The 20,098-nt window shown below is 38.6% G+C and overlaps 1 protein-coding gene across 5 annotated transcripts; it reads right to left on the bottom strand.

Moving 5' to 3' along the window:
- Nucleotides 1-887: 887 nt before the first annotated feature.
- LOC148891366 (phosphatidylinositol 4-phosphate 5-kinase type-1 alpha-like) lies at nucleotides 888-19,978 on the bottom strand. 5 transcript variants are annotated; one of them, XM_089007574.1, is made up of 19 exons: nucleotides 17,207-17,467; nucleotides 16,407-16,459; nucleotides 16,257-16,282; nucleotides 16,086-16,175; nucleotides 15,775-15,905; nucleotides 15,579-15,696; nucleotides 14,050-14,202; nucleotides 12,701-13,000; nucleotides 11,480-11,688; nucleotides 11,315-11,398; nucleotides 10,598-10,646; nucleotides 10,408-10,492; nucleotides 10,043-10,219; nucleotides 7,829-7,985; nucleotides 7,681-7,749; nucleotides 6,370-6,889; nucleotides 5,106-5,180; nucleotides 2,958-3,027; nucleotides 888-2,863 (listed from the first exon to the last, which is right to left on the bottom strand). In XM_089007574.1, exons 4-18 carry the CDS (start codon nucleotides 16,173-16,175, stop codon nucleotides 2,971-2,973), a joined length of 2,274 nt encoding a protein of 757 aa, XP_088863700.1. In that variant the 5' UTR covers nucleotides 16,257-16,282; nucleotides 16,407-16,459; nucleotides 17,207-17,467; the 3' UTR covers nucleotides 888-2,863; nucleotides 2,958-2,970. The 5 variants fall into 5 exon arrangements, 4 of the variants coding, with proteins under 4 accessions (XP_088863700.1, XP_088863697.1, XP_088863699.1 ...); XM_089007571.1 differs by lacking the exons at nucleotides 16,407-16,459; nucleotides 17,207-17,467 and adding an exon at nucleotides 19,416-19,978; XM_089007573.1 differs by lacking the exon at nucleotides 16,407-16,459.
- Between the last annotated feature and the right edge of the window lie 120 nt (nucleotides 19,979-20,098).

The following is a 20,098-nucleotide window of genomic DNA, read 5'->3' as shown; positions in this document are numbered from 1 at the left end:
TAGCTATCGAGCTAGCTGAGCTGTCAAGATAGTTTAGCTGTCAAGATAGCTTAGCTGTCAAGCTAGTTTAGCTGTAAAGCTAGCTTAGATAGCAAACTGGCTTAGTGATCGAGATCACTTAACTAGCAAGCTAGATAGCTAGGTAAAACGTGCTAGCTAGCTAGATAAAACGAGCTAGCTGGCTATCAAGCTAGCTTACCTGACAAGTTAGCTTAGCTATCAAACTAGCTTAGTTAACTAGATGAAACGAGTTAGCTAGCTAGATAAAACAAGTACTAGCAAGCTAGATATCAAGATAGCTTAGCTATCAAGCTAGTTTAGCTGTCAAGCCATCTTACCTGACAAGCTAGTTTAGCTGTCAAGCTAGCTTACCTGACAAGCTAGTTTAGCTGTCAAACTTAGCTAGCAAGCTAGCTCAGCTAGCAAGCTAGCTTAAGTATCAAGCTAGGTAGATAGCTATCAGGCTAGATAGCTAGCAAAGTAGCTTGCTAGCAAACTATCTTAGCTAGCAAGCTATCTACTTAGATAAAATGACCTAGTTAGCTGGATAGAACAAGCTAGTCAGCTAGATAAAACAAGTGTTTGCAAGCTAGTTATCAAGCTATCTTAGCTATAAAGCTATATTAGCTATCTAGCTAGCTTAAATATCAACCTTGCTTAGCTAACAAGCTTGATAGCTAGATAAAACGAGATAGCTAGCTAGTTCAAACGAGCTAGCTAGCGAGATAAAACAAGTGCTTGCAAGCTAGCTTAGCAATCAAGATAGCTTAGCTACCAAGATTGCAAGCTAGCTAAAACGAGCTAGCTAGCCCATCCACCCATCCAACTTGTTAACCGCATACATTGAGTTTTTGTTTGTTACAAAACAACAATCATGTCCCGTTTGTGTACAGTACATGCTTTTTATTTACTATATTTGCTCCCATCCAGGCGACACGCTAATCATTGGTTGACACCGAGATGTAAATGATGACAAAACAAAAAGCATGTGTAGCCATACAGTACAGTGCATGCACACTCAGTGACAATATTTACATAAAAATTTGGACTGGGTTTCATGTTTTTTTTTTCTTTTTTTAATCGGTCTCGGGGCGTGCATACACTTCCAGTGCAGTGCACACATTTTATGTACAAAACAGATTTTGATATTTTTTAATATTTTTTTATAAATACAGTCAAATCTTGGTTTTCAACCATAATCCGTTCCAGAAACAAACTCGAAAACCAATTTGGTAAAAAAAACTAAACATTTCCCATTATAATCTATATAATTATTGTGTTTTTTTATTGTGATTGAACAATACAAACACGCCTGCTCACATTAGAACACTACATGAGGATAATGTGTCTGTCACAATGAGATGCGACACAAGTGATGTAAAAGGAAGCGGAAGGGAGTCCAATGGTGCATTCAGGTGCGCTCGGTTAGGTAGAGTACCAATTTTCGGTTACAACCGATGTATAAAAAAAACTGAATTTTTTGGCTGAAAACCAAATTGGTCGAGGTTTTGACTGTATTAACATCTTAAAATTGCATGAATAGTGTACAGTGATACCTCGGTTTATGAACCTCTTTGCTTACGAACTTTTCGGTTTACAAACTTTAAATTTACTGTGTTTTTACCTTGGCATACGAACTATTTTTCGGGATACACATGGAGCTGCCGCAATGAGTGTGTGTCGTTCGCAAACTAGCCTGTTCTAACAATAAAATGGCAGCCGGCTAGTTTTGGTCCTCTATTCCCCGCCCCCAGTCGTCGGTTAAAGCCACGTGATTGGTCAAGAATGCAGCAGTGAGAGGGGGGCGAGGAGGTTACAGAGTGAAGCCATTCTCCAATACAGAAAATGGCGGCCGATATTTTTTTTCCTCTATTCCCCGCCCCCAGTCTGCGGTTCAAGCCACGTGATTGGTCAAAAACGCAGCAGTGAGGGGAGGTGGTTTAAACATTAAAGAGACAGGCAGACGACAGAGAAAGAGTGCCAAAATGGATAGAAAACAGTGAAATTTGGACTAGTTTCAACTTTGATAGTTCAAAGGCAGAGTGTAGACTGCAAGGTTAAAATTCCCATCAATCAGGCTCCACAAATAACCCCCACAAGCCATCTGTACACTTGATGCAAAAAGCTATCAACCCAGATAAATAGAACATAATTGATGAGGAACTAGGTAAAATTATCGCAGAGAAAGCACCTCCAAGGCATCATTCCTCAAGATGGTCAAAGAAGGCTACCTCATCAAGTGTTTAATGCTGATGAAACCGGCTACTCCATTCCATCAAGCCATCAACGACCATCACAAACGTAAATAAAATGACTTTATTGTACAGTAGTTAATTTCTTTAATTATAATACCATAGCACATTTATTATACATAAAATAAGGTACCTTTTGCGTAGTTTTAAGGCTTAGAAAATTAGAAAGCAGAAAGTTGTGTTTTATGGGGACCTGGGAACGGATTATTCTCATTTTAATGGTTTCCTGTGGGAAATTATTTTTTGGGATACACACTTTTCGCCTTACACACTCTGTCTGGGAACCAATTAAGTTCATAAGCCAAGGTATCACTGTACAACAAATAAAGGATACATCGTAGTTCTTCATGTTTCGAAAAAAAACATTGCATAACCATTAGTGGCCCAGTGCCGAGAATGCACAACATATTTCCCACAATTTATGTTGACTTTGGGTTTGGACTATTGAAATGCTTTTTCAGGTGAGTTTGTTCTCCGTCGATCTGTTTCCAAAAATCCACGTGCAACCTAACCTCTGAGCATCAAAGCATCGTCGGGTAAGCTTTAAATCAGCTCTCAAAAGTTTCCAGACAGCTAGCGCGCCACACGCTCTTCTTTTGCTTCTTGAGCGACTGAAAGACAAATACAACGCGACGGGGCGATGATTGTGAACGCTCACAATGGGAGAACATTTCAAGATAGTCAAATAAAAGTCAAATAACTTACTGAGTCACATTCCTCATGAGTCATCTTCTGAGCTGGAGTGAGAATGGACACAGCTTGGATCCTCCTGAGACTGATGGTACCAAATTTAGGCAGCAGAGAGCAGCGATAAGGGCAAAAGGAGGAGGTGAGTGATGGAGGAAATGAGAGGAAGAAGAACACCCTTGGAAAAAAGCAGCGATTTTACTGATTACGGTTTAGTTTGAAGCTGCTAACTTTTTATTTATTGATTTATTAGTCAGCTCAGGTTTTTTTTTTACTTTTGAGCCAGAGTTCACAATACAGTGATACCTTGGCTTACGAACTTCATTGGTTGCCAGACAGAGTGTGTAAGGCGAAAAGTGTGTATCCCAAATATTAATTTCCCATAGGAAACCATTAAAATGAGAATCATCCGTTCCCAGGTCCCCATAAAACAAAATTTTCTACTTTCTAATTTTCTAAGCCTTTTCATAAATTTAACGTTCGTAAACCTAAAAGTTCGTAAGCCAAGGGGTTCATAAACCGAGGTATCACTGTAGTAAATTTGTAGTAAATTAAACACAAGCTAAGATGCTGAATGCGGCACCACCACTGGAATGTTGCATTGTAACTATAAAAAAATATTAAGAATAAATACATAAAAAAATAAATCAAAGACAAATGAGTCCCTTAACACATTCACTGCCATTCACGGATTTATACCGGAATTGAAAATATGACGTAGAGCGCCATTCCCGAATTTGTTCGGGTTTTGTTTTCTCATGCTTGGGTGCCAATAAAGCGCTGGCCATGGCCTCTGGCAATTGGTTTTTTCTTTTCCACAAGGGGCAGCATTTCCCTTTTTTTCCATCTTAGCGTTTTGTGCCAGCTTCAGCTGTTGTTAAAGCGCTACATAAACCAATATGTATGTATTGCATTGTATTTTGGACAGCCGCCCTCATTTCAAACTCTTATAACTCCAGACTCATATAATTTAGGAATTAACTATTTTGTGGCGAAGGTTTCTAACGCTGTATTGAATGTTCATGTAGTCCTAAAGCTCAATATTCTGTGGGTCCTGGAATTCGAGTGACAATGACAAAAACCCTGGCACTGGAGTGGACACGCTTTTGCACATAGTCTGGCAGTGAATGAGTTAAGTGGCTTTTTTTAAGTCTTTCAAAAAAATGTACAATTTATTCAGAAGTGGTCAGACCGATGCCGAGTGAAACTCTTGCTGAGTGAAAATCCTGAAAATATAAAAGAACTGAAAATATTTTTGGGAGAGGAATTTTAGAACTCTTGTCGTAGTTTCCATTTATTTTGGTTGCAGTTCCACTGTTGGCCAGCAGACGGAAGCCCACTATTGTCCCACCACATTTGAGGTACAGCTTTTTTTCTTTAATGATTGTCACTCACTAATAATTCACTCACAAGGTGTTTGACCCAGATTTGGCATATTTGCCAAAAAAAAACGCTACTGAAAAGCCACAAGTCCAACAATTTCTTTCCTACAGCGGCGGGCTGCTAGGCGTGATCTAGCTATCTAGTATCTATCCAGTATCTACTATCTAGTATCTATCTAGTATCTAGTATCTGTCTAGTGTCTAGTATCTGTCGAGTGTCTAGTATCTGTCTAGTATGTGTCGATTGTCTAGTACCTGTCTAGTGTCTAGTATCTGTCTAGTACCTGTCTAGTGTCTAGTATCTGTCTAGTATCTAGTATCTGTCTGTCTAGTATCTAGTATCTGTCTAGTGTCTAGTATCTGTCCAGTGTCTCTCTAGTATCTGTCTAGTGTCTAGTATCTGTCTAGTATGTGTCTAGTACCTGTCTAGTGTCTAGTATCTGTCTAGTATCTAGTATCTGTCTAGTGTCTAGTATCTAGTATCTGTCTAGTGTCTAGTATCTAGTATCTAGTATCTGTCTTGTGTCTAGTATCTGTCTTGTGTCTAGTATCTAGTACCTGTCTAGTGTCTAGTATCTCTCTAGTGTCTAGTATCCGTCTAGTGTCTAGAATCCGTCTAGTGTCTAGTTTCCGTCTAGTGTCTAGTATCCGTCTAGTGTCTATTATCCGTCTAGTGTCTAGTATCTGTCTAGTGTCTAGTATCTGTCTAGTGTCTAGTATCTGCCTGCCTGCCTGCCTGTCTGTCTGTCTATCCCGTAGGTCGATCAATCACCTGGTGACTTACAGTGTCACTCCAGCTAGAGTTTAGCTTACGGCTCCCAAGAGCAGGAGAGTACACCCAATATCTGCCATCTGCATACTGATGAAGGGTTGGATGCACACACGCAGACACACACACATGGAAAAATGAGACGATCCAAGTTGCTTCAACTGAAATTCAAAATGAGTGTTGGGAAAACGGTGATCAGGCGTATGAATGCAAGGTGGACATATTAGAACATCGAGCAGTGAAAGGACATTTTTTTTTTGCTGATGCATTAAAAGCACAAACGCTGGCACTTGCAGCCTGATGCCTGAGAAAGTCCCTTAAGTGCGTGCACACCATTTTGTGAGCCTTCCTTCCTTCTCACCTTTATAAGTCTATCACGCTGTCCTGACTGTGCCACTGCAAATTTCCCCATTGTGGGACTATTAAAGGATTTCTGATTCTGATTCTCTACAAGCACCATAGTTTGGTCATTTGTGACAAAACTGACCTTTAGTGTTTTTATTTTACTTTTTTTAATCACAAATACTTCCACTTTTTCAAATTGGCACCAATGCACATTTATTTGATTATTTTTTAGAAAAATAACCCAAAAATATGTAGCTCTCACTGGTGAGCTATTTTTAGATCAGGCAGGCCAACTGCCATGTGCGTAACAGGCCACGTTGGTGACCCCCTGGTCTTAAGAATGCAAAAATAAAAAAAATAAAAAAATACAATTTTTACATTTCCAATATCCTGTCATTGTAAAATTGCAGTTAAAAAAAACAACATTACAAAGTCCACTGGGAATAAGTCACATACAATGAGTATCATTGCATCCCATTGACTCAGAATGAAACTGGGTTCTTTGAATCCAAATAGACACTCCCCTACTTACGAACATTCGAGTTACGAACGGTATATATGAACATTTTTGTAGTAACATATGTAGTCTTCTCTCCTGTTGTGCATATACATATCTTAATCGAGCATAAATTTTATTAAATGTTTATTTCTTTAGTACAAACCAAAATAGGTTACTTATATCAGCCTTAAACATACATTCCATACAAAATATAGCGCTGAAGCAACTTACGAACAAATTCACCTTACGAACGACCGTTCGGAACGTATCTCGTTCGTAAATTGGGGAGTGTCTGTACCGCGTTTATGGTAGGGGCTTATAAAACATACCAAAAAGAGATGTTTTGATTTAACCCCCTTCCCTGTCCAGAAACTATGTGCCTATGTTGAAAACATAAACCCCAGTCCCCAATAAAGAATAAGGATGAGGACTTACAAAGTAGATATCGGAAACCTGCACCTCCCCATCCAGTGAGTTGTGGCTGCTTGAGACAGACAGCTGATTGCTCGTGTCTTGTGCCACCGGAGTGCACACCGGCTTGCTCGCGGGGGGTTGGGAAGAGGAAGTTTGCATGGAGGAGCGAGAGGACGCGGGACAGATGGGGGTAAACGCAGAGGACGGCTCAAGCGCGCTTGCATTTGAGGCCGAAGGGTTCGCCGGAGCGGAACGTACGGGTTGCGTGGACGGGTGAGGCACGGGGCGCGTGAGGGGGGCGGATGGAGAGGTGAGCAGTTTGGTGGAGGGGCGGATGGAAGAGGAAAGCGTGGAGGAGGACTGGCCCGCTGATTGAGCGGCGGCGGAGGGGGGTGGGAAGGTGAGGGGGAGGGTTGACGAGTCGTGTGCAGATGAGGGATTGAGAGGAGGAAGAAGGGATGGAGGAACAGAGCTGGACTGATTGTCAGCTGGCGAGGTTGCTTCGGTCCTTTGGGTGAGCTCGGTGCTGGATGGAATTTTACTGAAAGGAGCAAAACATAAATACAATGAAATTAAATGAAACAAAATAAAGTAAAATAAAATGTAATTAAATAAACAATAAAATGGAATAAATCATACAATAAAATATTCAATTAAATATTCAATTATTAAAAAAAATAAAAACATAATTAAAAAAAAGAAAATAAAATATAAAATAAAATATCAAATAAAATATTAAATATTAAATAAAAAATAATAAACGCAATGAAAACTAAAATACAAGATAAAATAAAAAATATATATAAAATAAAAAATAAATTACAATGAAATAAAATAAAATATAAAACAAAATATAAAATTAAGCATAACAAAAAATATTAAATAAAATATAAAGTAAAATATTAAATAAAATAACATGTAATAAAATATATAATTAAATACAGACATAAAATTAAATTAAAAAAATAACTATAAACTATAAAATACAATTAAATTAAATACAATTAATTAGATATAAAATAAAATATAAAATAAAAACATCATAAAAATACAATATACAAAAGAAATTAAAATACAAAATAAAATAAAATACAAAATATGAAAGAAAATATAAAATAAAATAAAAAATAAAGTAAAATAAGGTATACAATTACAAATAGAATAAAATTTTTAATTAAATTACATTAAATATAACATAAAATAGCAAATAAAAATAGAATAAATAGAACATAAATAATTCAATTAAATATAAAATAAAAAATTCAAATAAAATAAAATAAATTCCTGAAAAGACACATTTTGATGATATCACAAACAACTTTGTGTGTGTACCTGAGCTCGACTTCAACTGTTATGGTCTCAGGCTTCCTCTCGTGAACTTCAACAACCTCTTTATGAGACCTAAAAATGATACATAGGCATTTAGTTATAGAATATCACCGATTATTTGAAAATTTGTTGGGTTTTTTTTCGTCCTCACTTGGCCATATTGGGTGAGAGCATTTGTTTCCTGCAACGTGGGTGCTCGGGGGTATTGAAGGGGGTGGTGTGCACTGAGTTGTTGGAGGAGAGCGTGGTGGCGATGGAGGCCGTGGTGGCGTCTTCAAAGGAGGGAGTCATGCAGGGTGGTTCTCCCCCTAATTAGCAAGCAAAAAATACAGACATACATTCGAATAAGAAGAGGATATTGAAATGTTCAAGCAACTATTCCTCATCAATCATTTCTGCCCCCCCCCCCCCCCCCCCCCCCCCTCATAAAGTGAAATGCTGCACAAGACTTCAAAAAGAGAATTCAATCCACTGATGGACCATTTTGGCACAGTTTAGCAGAGGGGGACGAGCGCACAGTGGTCTTTCATTTCTCCGCCTCAGATTTTGGGGGGAGATTGCAATGACGCTGATGACAGCTCCGGAATTTATACACGCCGGGCAAAACTTTGGAAAGCTTGCAATGTTCCTGGGCGCCTACTTAGCATGGATTCTTGCTACGGAAACGGGTACGCCAAATAGGTGGAAGTTATGAACGTTTAGTTTTGAACATTCCGTGATATAATATCAACGTATGGAAACCTAAATATTATCTATGTATGAAAACCCTAATTGTAAGAGTGCCCTTTCGTGCTCAAGAAAGTTTTTGCTTGTACTTTATTGCGTAGGTGCTACTGTTGAGCTGTTTTCTCAGAGGAAGATCAATAAAGGTTGACTTTATCCCTTTTCAAGAGAAAATCGAACACCCAAATGGAGACAATTTGAGTTAATAAGTGTGCCAAAAAAACCTTCATATTTCAGTTTTAGTACTTGTGGTAGCTATCAATTGGCTCAGGGTGTTATTGCATACTTGCCAACTTTTAAAACCAGAAAAGTCTAGTAATATGCCGGGGTCCAGGGGTTCAAGGGGTCTTTGCCCCCCTGAAAGCAAATAATTTTTAACATTACAGCTACTTAAAATGAGGCTAAAACACCATACAAATGTTGATCAAAGTCAAAGAAACACTTGTAACAAATACGTTCATTTCAAATTTTTCAATCATGAAAATACCACAGGCTTGTTTTAAGCCGAAGAGGACACAAAAGAAAATTACGGTTGAGCAGGAGATCATCGAAAAACACGAACGAGGTGTGCGTTTGTGTAATCTAGCGTCCCAGTATGCTAAGTCGACCATTGCTACGTGTGGCTAAGAGCAGAGGTCCCCAACCCCCGGGCCGCGGTCCAGGGGTCATTTGGTACCGGGCCGCGCAGAAAGAATAAATAATTTACATAAAATGAAAAATTACCAGATTACATCTGTCTATGACTTACTCTTTACGCATGTCAAAACGCTTGTCTAGGTCACATGATACATATACCGCTAAAATTAGTCCACCGTAAACTAGCAAAATGAGTAAAAAACAAATGTCTTCGGAAAGGTTCTTTCTTTATCCGACGGTCCGTGAAAATATTGTCTGACATTAAACAAAAGTTGGGGACCACTGGCTAAGAGTGTTTCTGTGTGGTCTAAGCAACGGTCTCATGCAATAGAAGAGATAGAAAAACTGTTGATTTGGATTAACAAAAAGTAGCTAGCAAGGGACATTGTGAGTGAGGGTATTTTTGCTGAGAAAGCGCGGCAACTTCACTTGGATATCATCAACAGGCAACTACATCAACGACCATCACAAAGGTAAATAAAACAACTTTATTATATAGTACAGTTGTATTTATTTAATTACAATACAATAACACATTTATTATACATGAAATAAGGTATATTTTGTGTACTTTTAAGGCTTATTTAGGAGAAAATTATGTTTTATGGGGACCTGGAAACGGATTATTCTAATTTTTAATGGTTTCTTATGGGAAATAAATATTTGGAAGATGAACTTTTCGCCTTAAACACACTTTCTGGGAACCAATTAAGTAAATTGAGTTATCACTGTATCATGTTTTCTACCATTTTAAGAAAACGAAATCTATAATAATTTACAATTAACCAAACATTTAATAATCAACGTTGAATGAACGTTGGGTATTTACCATTTTGACTGTTTTGACTTATTGTTTTTATTTGGAAACCTAATTCTCATTACTAAACCGTAACCCGGAATGAGATAATGAAACCCGTATTCATTATGGCAAAACCGGAGTAGTTGGGAGGTATGTTATTGTTGGATCTATACAGACTATACAGTTTACAAATGAACGATTCCCTACCACTGTCCTCAAGCACGAGGAAGCTGTGAGGTCCTCGCAGATTCTCCGGGTCATCCAAATTTTCCTGCGCCTCATCACTCAGCGAGGGATGCTGGCAGGGCAACCCGGATGCACCAGCGCTGGATTTTAACATAGAGAGGGTTCCTCGGCCCCGTTTCGAAGGAGATGGTCTGAGTGCTACGGAGGAAAGGGAAAGGTGAAAATCTCTGCGTAAAGTCGTGATCATTGGCAACAATGGTAGCTACGCTATAAAAATAAATAGGAACTGAATAAAATGATTTTATCAGCTGTTATTAAAGCTCCAATATTTTCATATGCAGGCATTTCTATCGTTGTGGCCAGCTCGTGTCCATTTTGGAACTCACAGCAGCTCTTCTTGAAGACAACACCGCAACAAAATCTGTAGAAGCGCTCCGCGTAGAAACCCGGCCTGTGAACGGACACTGTGTCCTGAGGAGAATAAATGGCAGATGTCAGCTGAGTGCATAACACACATGAAAATAAACAAGGACGATTTATATGAGGTTGATTAGTATAAGTGGCAAATCGATTTACCCCGTCGTGGATGAGAGATTTCCAGGAATGCTCTAATTTCTTCATTAATCTAGAAGATAATTTCATTAGTTAGGCCGACCACTTGACTCATAAAGGGAATTACCTGCTAATTTATGAGAACTAATGGAAGAGCTTTAGATTTTAATACAGGTCATACGAGACTGGATTGATTTTTTGGGGCTTTCCACATCTTTGAATGGCTTTCATCTACTTGTAATGTCCAATGTAGGCATGCCAAGATCTGATTTCACACTTCAAATGTGATTTATTGTCAACTACAAAAACCTCTGCTGTGAATAGAATGAGAATAAGAAAAAGAAAAAAAAAACACAAACTCTACCCCCTAAAAAAATGTATATTGTACACGTGATTGTGATTTACTACTTTTGATTTTATATGCAAAGTTAATTCATGCTTTGGCGCCATCTTGTGGCCGCGTAAAGCATTACAGTGTGAAAGGGAAAAAATATATTATTAAGATTTTTTTTCTATGTTCCACAGATTTAAAAAAGGTAGAAAGTAGATCCTGCGAACATGAAAACAAAGTACATACTAAAACCAGACTAAACCAATGTTCATGTAGTCGCTTCTATGGAGTGATGGGATTTCCTAAGTGACTGACCTCTAAAACTGTCGCAGTTAAAATTCTCACACTGCTTCAAAGTGACTGTCTTTGGGCATCAAAGTCAATGAATCATTAAAATGCGGTACTTATACCTATATGATTGCAGAATGTCGATGATACCGATGAACAGAAGGAGGCGCTCTCCTTTCACTCCCACCGCAGGAATACCACCCAATCTGCAATAGAGGGAAAATGTCACCGTTGAAAGTGTCAAAGCGTTTTCTGTGCCTTAATTACGAGGGCCTCGCGAGACTTACGTGTCATCATGGTCGAGAGTTTCCCTGCATGTGGATCCTCCTTGGATAGATTCAATTGCAGTGGAATACAGAGCTCTCTGTGCACCAGGCCGCGTTTCATCCACGCTACCTGCTGGCGAACGCTGGGACTGACGCTCTCTCTGCGCATGCGTCTTGTTATGGACTCCAAGGAGCAAACTGTAGTCCATGATCTTAAAACTCTCCAGCACCTGAAACAAATAACATGTTAATCTTGTTTTTGATCTTCCTATTATTACCGTATTTTCCGGTGTATACGGTGCACCCAAAAGCCTTGATTTTCTTCAAAAGATGACTCTGACTGATATATTATGCAAATATACATATCAGGAAAACCGTTTTCATTCATTGAAGGTGCGCGTTATATATGGAAAACGTTTGAAAATACACCTTTCATCGGGGGTGAGCCTTATACTCCGGTGTGCCTTATACACCTGAAAATCCGGTATACTTTTACATACTCATTGATAGTTTGTGTTAGAGCCATCAGGACATTTTGGTTAAAATAGAGTTTGTTATCCTTCACAACTGTATACTTTGATTTTGAAAATGTGCAAAAGGTTTTATTTTATTGCTGTTTTACAGAAGCTAAATCTATTAGCGATATTGAGGTATCTGGGCTCCATTAGTCATCCTGTCTTTAGTCAGTTAAAAAAAGGCCATGACAGGTTGACATAAGCAGCATTCGCAAGACAGTAAAGCATGGAGCAACAACTTTTCTGAATGTCTGAATTCACCTGATCAGGTCGTCAGCAGTCACTTGATCGGATAGTCTAAATTCACCTGATCAGACTGACAGATCGTATGAAGTCACCATCTGGAGTCACGTGATCAGCCACGTCTGAAGTCACGCGATCAGATCGTTTAATGAACGTGATCAGATTGTGTTAAGTCACGCATTGAGATCGTGCTATGAATGTGATCAGAATGTGTTAAGAGCATGTTAGCATTGTGTTTCGTGTTAGTAGAAAAGGCCAGTGTTGAAGTTATGTTCACTCGCTTTTTTATGTTTATTCTCTACTCACTTTTTGATGAGCCTTAGGCTCTTTGTTCAAGCAAATATTTTTTAGGATCAACGATGACAGTCTCGTCTTTTTGTTGTGATTATTTATAAAGCTAAAGGAAGGCGTCAGAAGTAGCGACAGGAGGAACATAAGTTGCCGCTACAGTTGGGAAGGATGCAAATTTGTAACGCTCACTTACCAGACAGTCTCTTTGCAAGGTTTTGACCAGAGCATTATAAGTGTCCTGGTCCAAGCTGAGGCCCTCGGGAACATCGCAGAGGAAGTCTAGATCTTTAAAAGTGGGTCTGCTTTTCTCCCGCTCCTTTTTGGATGCTCGCCTCTTGTAAGTGGAGCCCTTCAAGTCAAATTTAAGGTGCATGCGTACAGAGCGCGGTAGAATATTGTTCATGGCAACAACGCGGATATTTTTACCCCCGCACTGGACACAATAGAGTCCAAAGAACTTTGGAAGCAATGTCCGAGGGTTCTGGTTCAAGTTCTGGTGAAAGGGAGGAGAGAGAAGAAAGGCAGGGGAGTAAGTCAGTTTTTTAATATAGATTTTATTTTCAGTGATTTTTTTTCAAAAATGTCTGTTTTTTTAATTTTGGTGACGTTCATCGTACTATTGTATTGTTTGTGGTATCCCCCAAGGGTCAATGTTGGGCCCCATCTAGTTTATTTTCTATATTGATGAACCCTGAAGTGGATGCCAAAAAAATCATGCTGAAACGTAGAATATTCTGAGGAATGTTTTGTTTTTACACACCTAGACAAAAAGAACAAGTGCACACAAACATTTAAATGAAAGTGAAACATATACGACAATACAAAACATTAACTCATTCACTGCCATTCCTGAATTTATTCTGGAATTGAAACGCATGACGTGGAGCGTTTTGGTTTTTCTTGCAAAGGGTGCCGATAAAGAGCTGGTCAGACCTCTAGCAATGCATTTTGTACAGCAGCCCCCATTTCAAGCTCAGATAACTCCAGACCCATATTACTTAGGAATTAAGTCTTTTTTTCTGATGAAAGAAGAGGTTTTAAGGGTTGTTATGCTGCATTGAATATGCATTGAATATTTATGTAGTCCTAAAACGTAATATTCTGTGTGTCCTACAATTTGAACATTGCAATTGGTACGTCTTCTTCAGTATCCTGTTTTACATTTTGGACATGTTTTGTTTGCTTGATGGACAACAGCAAAATTGGACACAGTTGGACAGAAGGTATTTTATGCTGATCCTCAAATTTCACCGTTCAATAATTTTTGGGAGTAGCTTATGTCAACGTTTGCGCGAGTTGTATGCATGCAACATGGTCTTCATTCGTTACAGTCTGGGTATCTTGCACCTGCTGCACAGCGTGACATACCCACAAGGTCTTCGTTCGCTCATGCTGCAGTGCACTAAAGCCGTTAAGGCGTACTTAACTACGTCCAACCCCTCTGCTCTAATACACAAGATGCAGTTGGGCGGAATTTAGAACAACAGTGCACGTACAAAAGCCTTATTTTTCCTCATTTTGACAACTTTGACTGAGACTTACCATGTAGTAGCCAGGCAGCAGTTTCTGTAGGAACTCTGCCTCCTTATGTTGGACTGTTTTGATGATAAACTCATCGTCACGTGTTACGTAGAAAATTGAGCCACTGGCTCCTGGATTAGTCAACTCGATCAATGGCTCGTTACAGAGGGAATACTGGAAAGAAGCACACAAATGCATCAACATAGCATAAAACCCAGACAAGCAGTCTTTCGTATATACATGTCACGCCTCGAGTGATAAAGTTTTGCGTTACATTTAACAGAAACTTCAGTGAATGCAAAGTTGCTTGACAGCAGTTTTGCAGCTTTATTAAAAGTGACGCGACAAATGCAAATGACAGACACCGCCGCACTGTCTGTTGCTTCTGGGCCGAGTTTAAAAAAAGGAAGCTTTAGTTTACTAATCTTCCTCTGGCACCAGGAGTCAGCGAGAGCTTAAATACTGCAGCCAAGTAAGTGCAAAGCACGTCTGCGTGTGTAGGCAAATGTGCATCGCCACTTGCACGTGTGACAGCGCATGAAATTGCCGTGCTGGCGTAGCACTAGATGCGTGCATGGGAATGCATGTGATCTTTTATTTGCTGATTCTAAAGTGATCGGACAGTAGTTCACATCCAATGGATACATTAAATTACAGATGTGCATTCCACCCAATCAATACCAACGGGTTTTTGTAACGCTTTCGATTGTCACATGCAATCATTTGTTTCCTTTGGATGATAATTTGATGAGATGCCGTTTGAAAAACTCAAAATGTGTGTTTTTTATGTCTTTTTTCTTCTTCTTTTTTGGCATGTTTGAAGAGATTTGAATAAATATATTATATATTATTATATAGAAATAATGAATAAATAAATAAATAAATACATCAAAAATAATAAATACATCAAAAATAGTAAATAAGTCAAAAATAATCATTAAGAAATACATTAATAATAATAAATAAATAAATTGATGAATAAATAAATAAAAATAATAAATACATCAAAAATAATATTAAATAATTAAATAAATAAATACATCAAAATAATAAATACATCAAAAATAAATAAGTCAAAAATAATCATTAAGAAATAAATTTAACAATAATAAATAAATAAATGGATAAATAAATAAATAAATAAATAAATAAACAAATAAATAAATAAATAAAAATAATAAATACATCAAAAATAATAAAGAAAGAAAGAAATCAAAAATAAAAATAATAAATACATTGAAAATAATAAACACATTCAAAATAATAAATACATAAATAAGTAGTTGGATAAATTAATAAATAAAAACAATAAATATTAATTAAATAAATCACAATAATAAATAAATCAAAAATAATAAATCAATCAAAAAATACATCCAAATCCATAAATAATTAGATAAATGAATGGATAAATAAATACATAAATAAATAAATAAATAAATAAATAAATAAATCAAAAATAATAAATAAATTAAAAAAAACATTTCACTTTTTGAAATGATACAATTTAATTCATGTTTCTTCTTCAATTAAAAAAAAAAAAACATTACCAAGTAGTCATCTGGTCGGATTCCAAAGAGTTCCCTGAAGTAGCGGAAAGCCACGGGGGCGTACGTTTTAAACCTGAAGTCAGGAAAGTGGTGGGCTGGTGTGAGGTTGCTGCCCTCGCTGCGACAAATGAAAGTGGATTATACATGCGCACTATAATATGTTGACCGCTCATACATGAGCGTATATAGAAACTACCTGGGGAAGAAGATGCTTTCCACCACATAGAAGTCCTGCATGAGCACATCTCTCTCGGGCTTGGAGCTGAGATTGCCAACTGTGTAGCCAATACCTAGTTGGATGGCCCCTTTTAAGGCGGAGGAGGATGTCTGGGGGTGCCAGATAAATCAACAGTCACGTGTGGGTGGAGGGCATCTGATGGAATCTTGATGCCAACTTTTGGACCGCAAAAGCATCCCACACAATAAAAGTGATCACGACTACTCTTATTGCGAGAACTGAAGCGCATACACGCAGAAAGACACAAATGACAATGAGGCAAAGCCGACCTTCTTGTACGACGTCTCTCCGGAGGCATCCACTCTCCTGTGGCCAATCTTCTTCTCGGGAGCTTGGCCTGCTCCGAACGGAGATGGCATCTGCATCAAAAGAATTGTTGGAATTTCAATAAAAAAATTGCAATCCTTTGCCCTGTCGGAGCGAGCAATCCAAACACTCACCTCGACTTGACCCTTTTTGGTTGGATCTACAAGCAAACAGGAGGGGGAAACACAAGGTCAAATGAGATTTGGATGTATTAGAATTAGGCAACGGTCCATGTATCTATTTGTCCATACGAGCAACGGTGCATGATTTCAATATTTATTCACCTGCTTCCCAACTCGGTCTCTACACGACAAATATGTCGCCGTACTTGGATCCCCTTCAATAAACATACACAAATGGAAAAAAAATGTATTTGAACACCTGGTGGAAGTCAAAAATTGAGGAAAAGGTAGGATTACGGCTTCTGTTTTTTTTTTTTTTGCTATAAAAGCAATGGTGGGTATTCAAAGCATACAAATAAAAACATCTAAATAATGATGTTTGTTTGGAAAAAAAAAATCCCATTCACTATTTGGGAGGTCGGAGGTCAATGGAGTTAAATGCATTTTCTAGCTGTTAGAATAGAAAAGTTCTACAGTTGGGAGCATAGAATTTTGCTAAATGTCTTTGCAGTGTAAAACAAACAAAAACAAACAAACAAATAAAGAATACATTTATGGGGAATTTTCTACTTACCAGTAAAAATTAACTTTTGATGAATACACTTCTAACAGTTCAAATCATCTTTACACTTGTGTATACAGACGCTCCCCTACTTACGAACATTCGAGTTACGAACAACATTTTTGTAGTTACATATGTAGTATTCTGCAGGGATGTACATATCTTTATCGAGCATATATTTTTATTAAATGTTTATTTTTCATTACAAACGAAAACATGTTACTTATACAATCCTAAACCATTGCACTGAAGCAATGTATGAACAAATTCACCTTACCATTCGGAACGTATCTCATTTGTAAATTGGTGAGCGCCTGTACAAGCTTAGAGATATATTGCCAAATATTCAGAAATACAACTCTCATCAACCTAATTCATCGGAAATCATGACTTCACTCACCGACAGAAGGGTTTTGTGTTTACGTTCCCAAACAGGCAATTGCCAAGGAAAAATTAATCAGAGCAGAGCAGTTGACACTGTTCATGCTATGGCTTGTAAGAGCCACAATGGCCCCGAGGTGGGTTGTAAAACCTCGACTTGGACTGACTTCCTCTTTAATCTGAGTCCTGCTTTTGGCTGATGTCTGAAGATCACACTGCTAACCAACCAGAGCCTCACAGGCACACGCGCACATGGAGGATTAGGGTTAAGAAAGAAAGGGAAATTAACCACAAGGGCGCTGTTTGGACCATCTTATTTTAACCCATTTAGGAAAAGAAGTTCATCTGGAAACTGAAAATTGTAAAATAATATAACAATGGGTAGCCTAGTATCATAGCAAAGCAGATTGCGCCAGTGGGGGAAATACAACACATCCAGTTGCTGCAGTTTTATATTGCATTTTGGTATTCTGCTCAAGCAGTATCATCCCATAAACAGTATGTTCATGATACTCCCATGCACAATATTATGCATATACTACATTAACACTTCTCCTTGAATACTCCGGTGTAACTCTTAATTTATGTTTAAACGTAAACATTATGAACCCGCCATGTTATTATTTCCACTTCAATGTCTGCAGCGGTTCTTGGGACAACAAGGGATTAGTGCGTGCGGTTTAGGTTATAATTCCATGTTGCATTATGTAATGCACTTATCAGATCTGGCAGGGAGAAGGAAAAAGACATGCAAAGATGAGGAGAGGCTGAGAAATTGGATCTTGTGAAGAGATGTCAAGAGGAGGTTTCATGTTTCTGTATCCACACAAAACAATTGAAATGCGTCTCGTGCCATCTACATCTGTTCCCCTCTGGCTGTTTTATTCTGAGCTTTCAAGTCCCTCTTAAACAAGCCAATGGGGAGAAACTACTTTGGAACGTTTTGGAATAGAACACCAGCTGTGACTAAACTTGTGATATGTCTTTATTTCACAACCTCTGCACTGCGAAGCCTGAGGCCCGGCGTGCTAACCACTTGACTACCGGGCCACCCACAAAGGGTATATCTCATCTCATCTCATTTTCCGTACCGCTTATTCCTCATTAGGGTCGCGGGGGGTGCTGGAGCCTATCTCAGCTGTCTTCGGGCACGAGGCGGGGGACACCCTGAATTGGTTGCCAGCCAATCGCAGGGCACACAAAGACATACAACAGTCACTCTCACACTCACACCTCGGGACAATTTGGAGTGGTCAATCTGCCTGCCATGCATGTTTTTGGAGTGTGGGAGGAAACCGGAGGACCCGGAGAAAACCCACGCGGGTCCGGGGAGAACATGCAAACTCCACACAGGGAGGCCAGACCGGGACGCGAACCGGCGACCTCTGCACTGTGAAGCCGGTGTGCTAACCACTCGACTACCGGGCCGCCCACAAAGGGTATATGATGCCCCAAAATATTTGTGAATTGGAAAATTCACCATAGCTTCGACTCACTAGAAAAAAAAAAAATCATATACACGAGAATCTAGTGTATAGGATTTTTTTTTTTAATATAGTGGACAAAATTGTTCATTGATGAGTCAAATGAAAACCAGATATGAAACATTGCGCAGGGGCACCATAATTACTGTATTTTCCGATGTACAATAGCACACCAGAGTATTAAGGCAATCATCCAATGAATGGTGTATTTTCAAACATTTTCCATATATAAAGCCACCGGACTATAGGGCACACCTTCAAGGGGAATATGGAGTTGGTGGCTGCTGACAGTCAATATTACTTCACATATAAGGCGCACCTACGTATTAGACACAAGGTCATCTTTTGAAGAATATCAAGGAAAATATGGTACATACTTATTGTCATGTTAAACCAACAGCAAGCCTCTTGATATAAATACAGGCGAGTTTCTCTCGTTATTTCATATTTTACAAACAACATATTAACCAGAACAATGTTTTCAACTTGCGGGGCTTGTATAGAAAAAAATTGTCCATTTTTGACTTCACCTCTCCTTTGAGTACAGTTCAGTTGTATTTAACTTTTCCGTACAATGTGTTAATCGGTGTACATTTCGTCTGTGATACAACTCCTCAGTTTCAAAAGGGGGGAGAATCATACGACATATGACAGCACTTCAAAATGGCGACATCTATATGTATAATGGGCAATGATTCGCGAATAAAAAGTATTTCCAAACACATGAAAAGAATAAATCCCCACCTATGTCACCGAGGTCCAGATGCAAAACATGTCCATCTTCCTCCTCATTTCCCCGGACAGATTCCGCAGTCACTTGGTCCAGCTCCATGACGGCAGACGAGCCGGTTGCGACGGTCGGAGAAAGACCATCACATTACCGTTGTTGGACTGCAGCCTACATAACTTGGAAATTAAATATTCAAAGTGATTTAGTATTACTGAAGTTGTAGCCGGGAAGATAAATGAAATGTCCTCGTTTTAGCCGTCTCGTTTTTTCGTCCCTTGACTCGCGACCGATGCTCGTGCAGCGACGTTACAGATCCGGCTTCATTCTAATCACGACGTCATAATTTCATGCAGACACGACAAATATCATGCAAGCACAATGTTAAAATCTAAAGATGAGACGGTTTATGTTTTTTTTTATGGAAATTAGAAACATTTTCACTGTTATCCAACACTGTCCCCCAAGAATATTGCTCGCCATGATGGAACGTAACGATTACAGATAACGTACTTCGTTACCGTGCTTCGGTATTTTTTCCTAATGTATTGAATAATATATTTTCGGTCTACTTTTTACATTTACTCCCTATACTTGAAAACAGTTGTACTTGCTACCTGCTTTATCACAATAGACTTTTTCTGTAACAGCTTAAAAAAATAAACAACTCTTCAGGCGTTCAAAAATTCACCCTGGAGGG

The sequence above is a fragment of the Hippocampus bargibanti genome, linkage group LG11, assembly GCF_051943395.1.
Source record: "Hippocampus bargibanti isolate YZ-2025 linkage group LG11, ASM5194339v1, whole genome shotgun sequence".
In the NCBI taxonomy this organism is placed as follows: domain Eukaryota; kingdom Metazoa; phylum Chordata; class Actinopteri; order Syngnathiformes; family Syngnathidae; genus Hippocampus; species Hippocampus bargibanti.
Note: the sequence above shows the minus strand (reverse complement) of the source record. Positions and strands in the feature narration are given on the sequence as shown.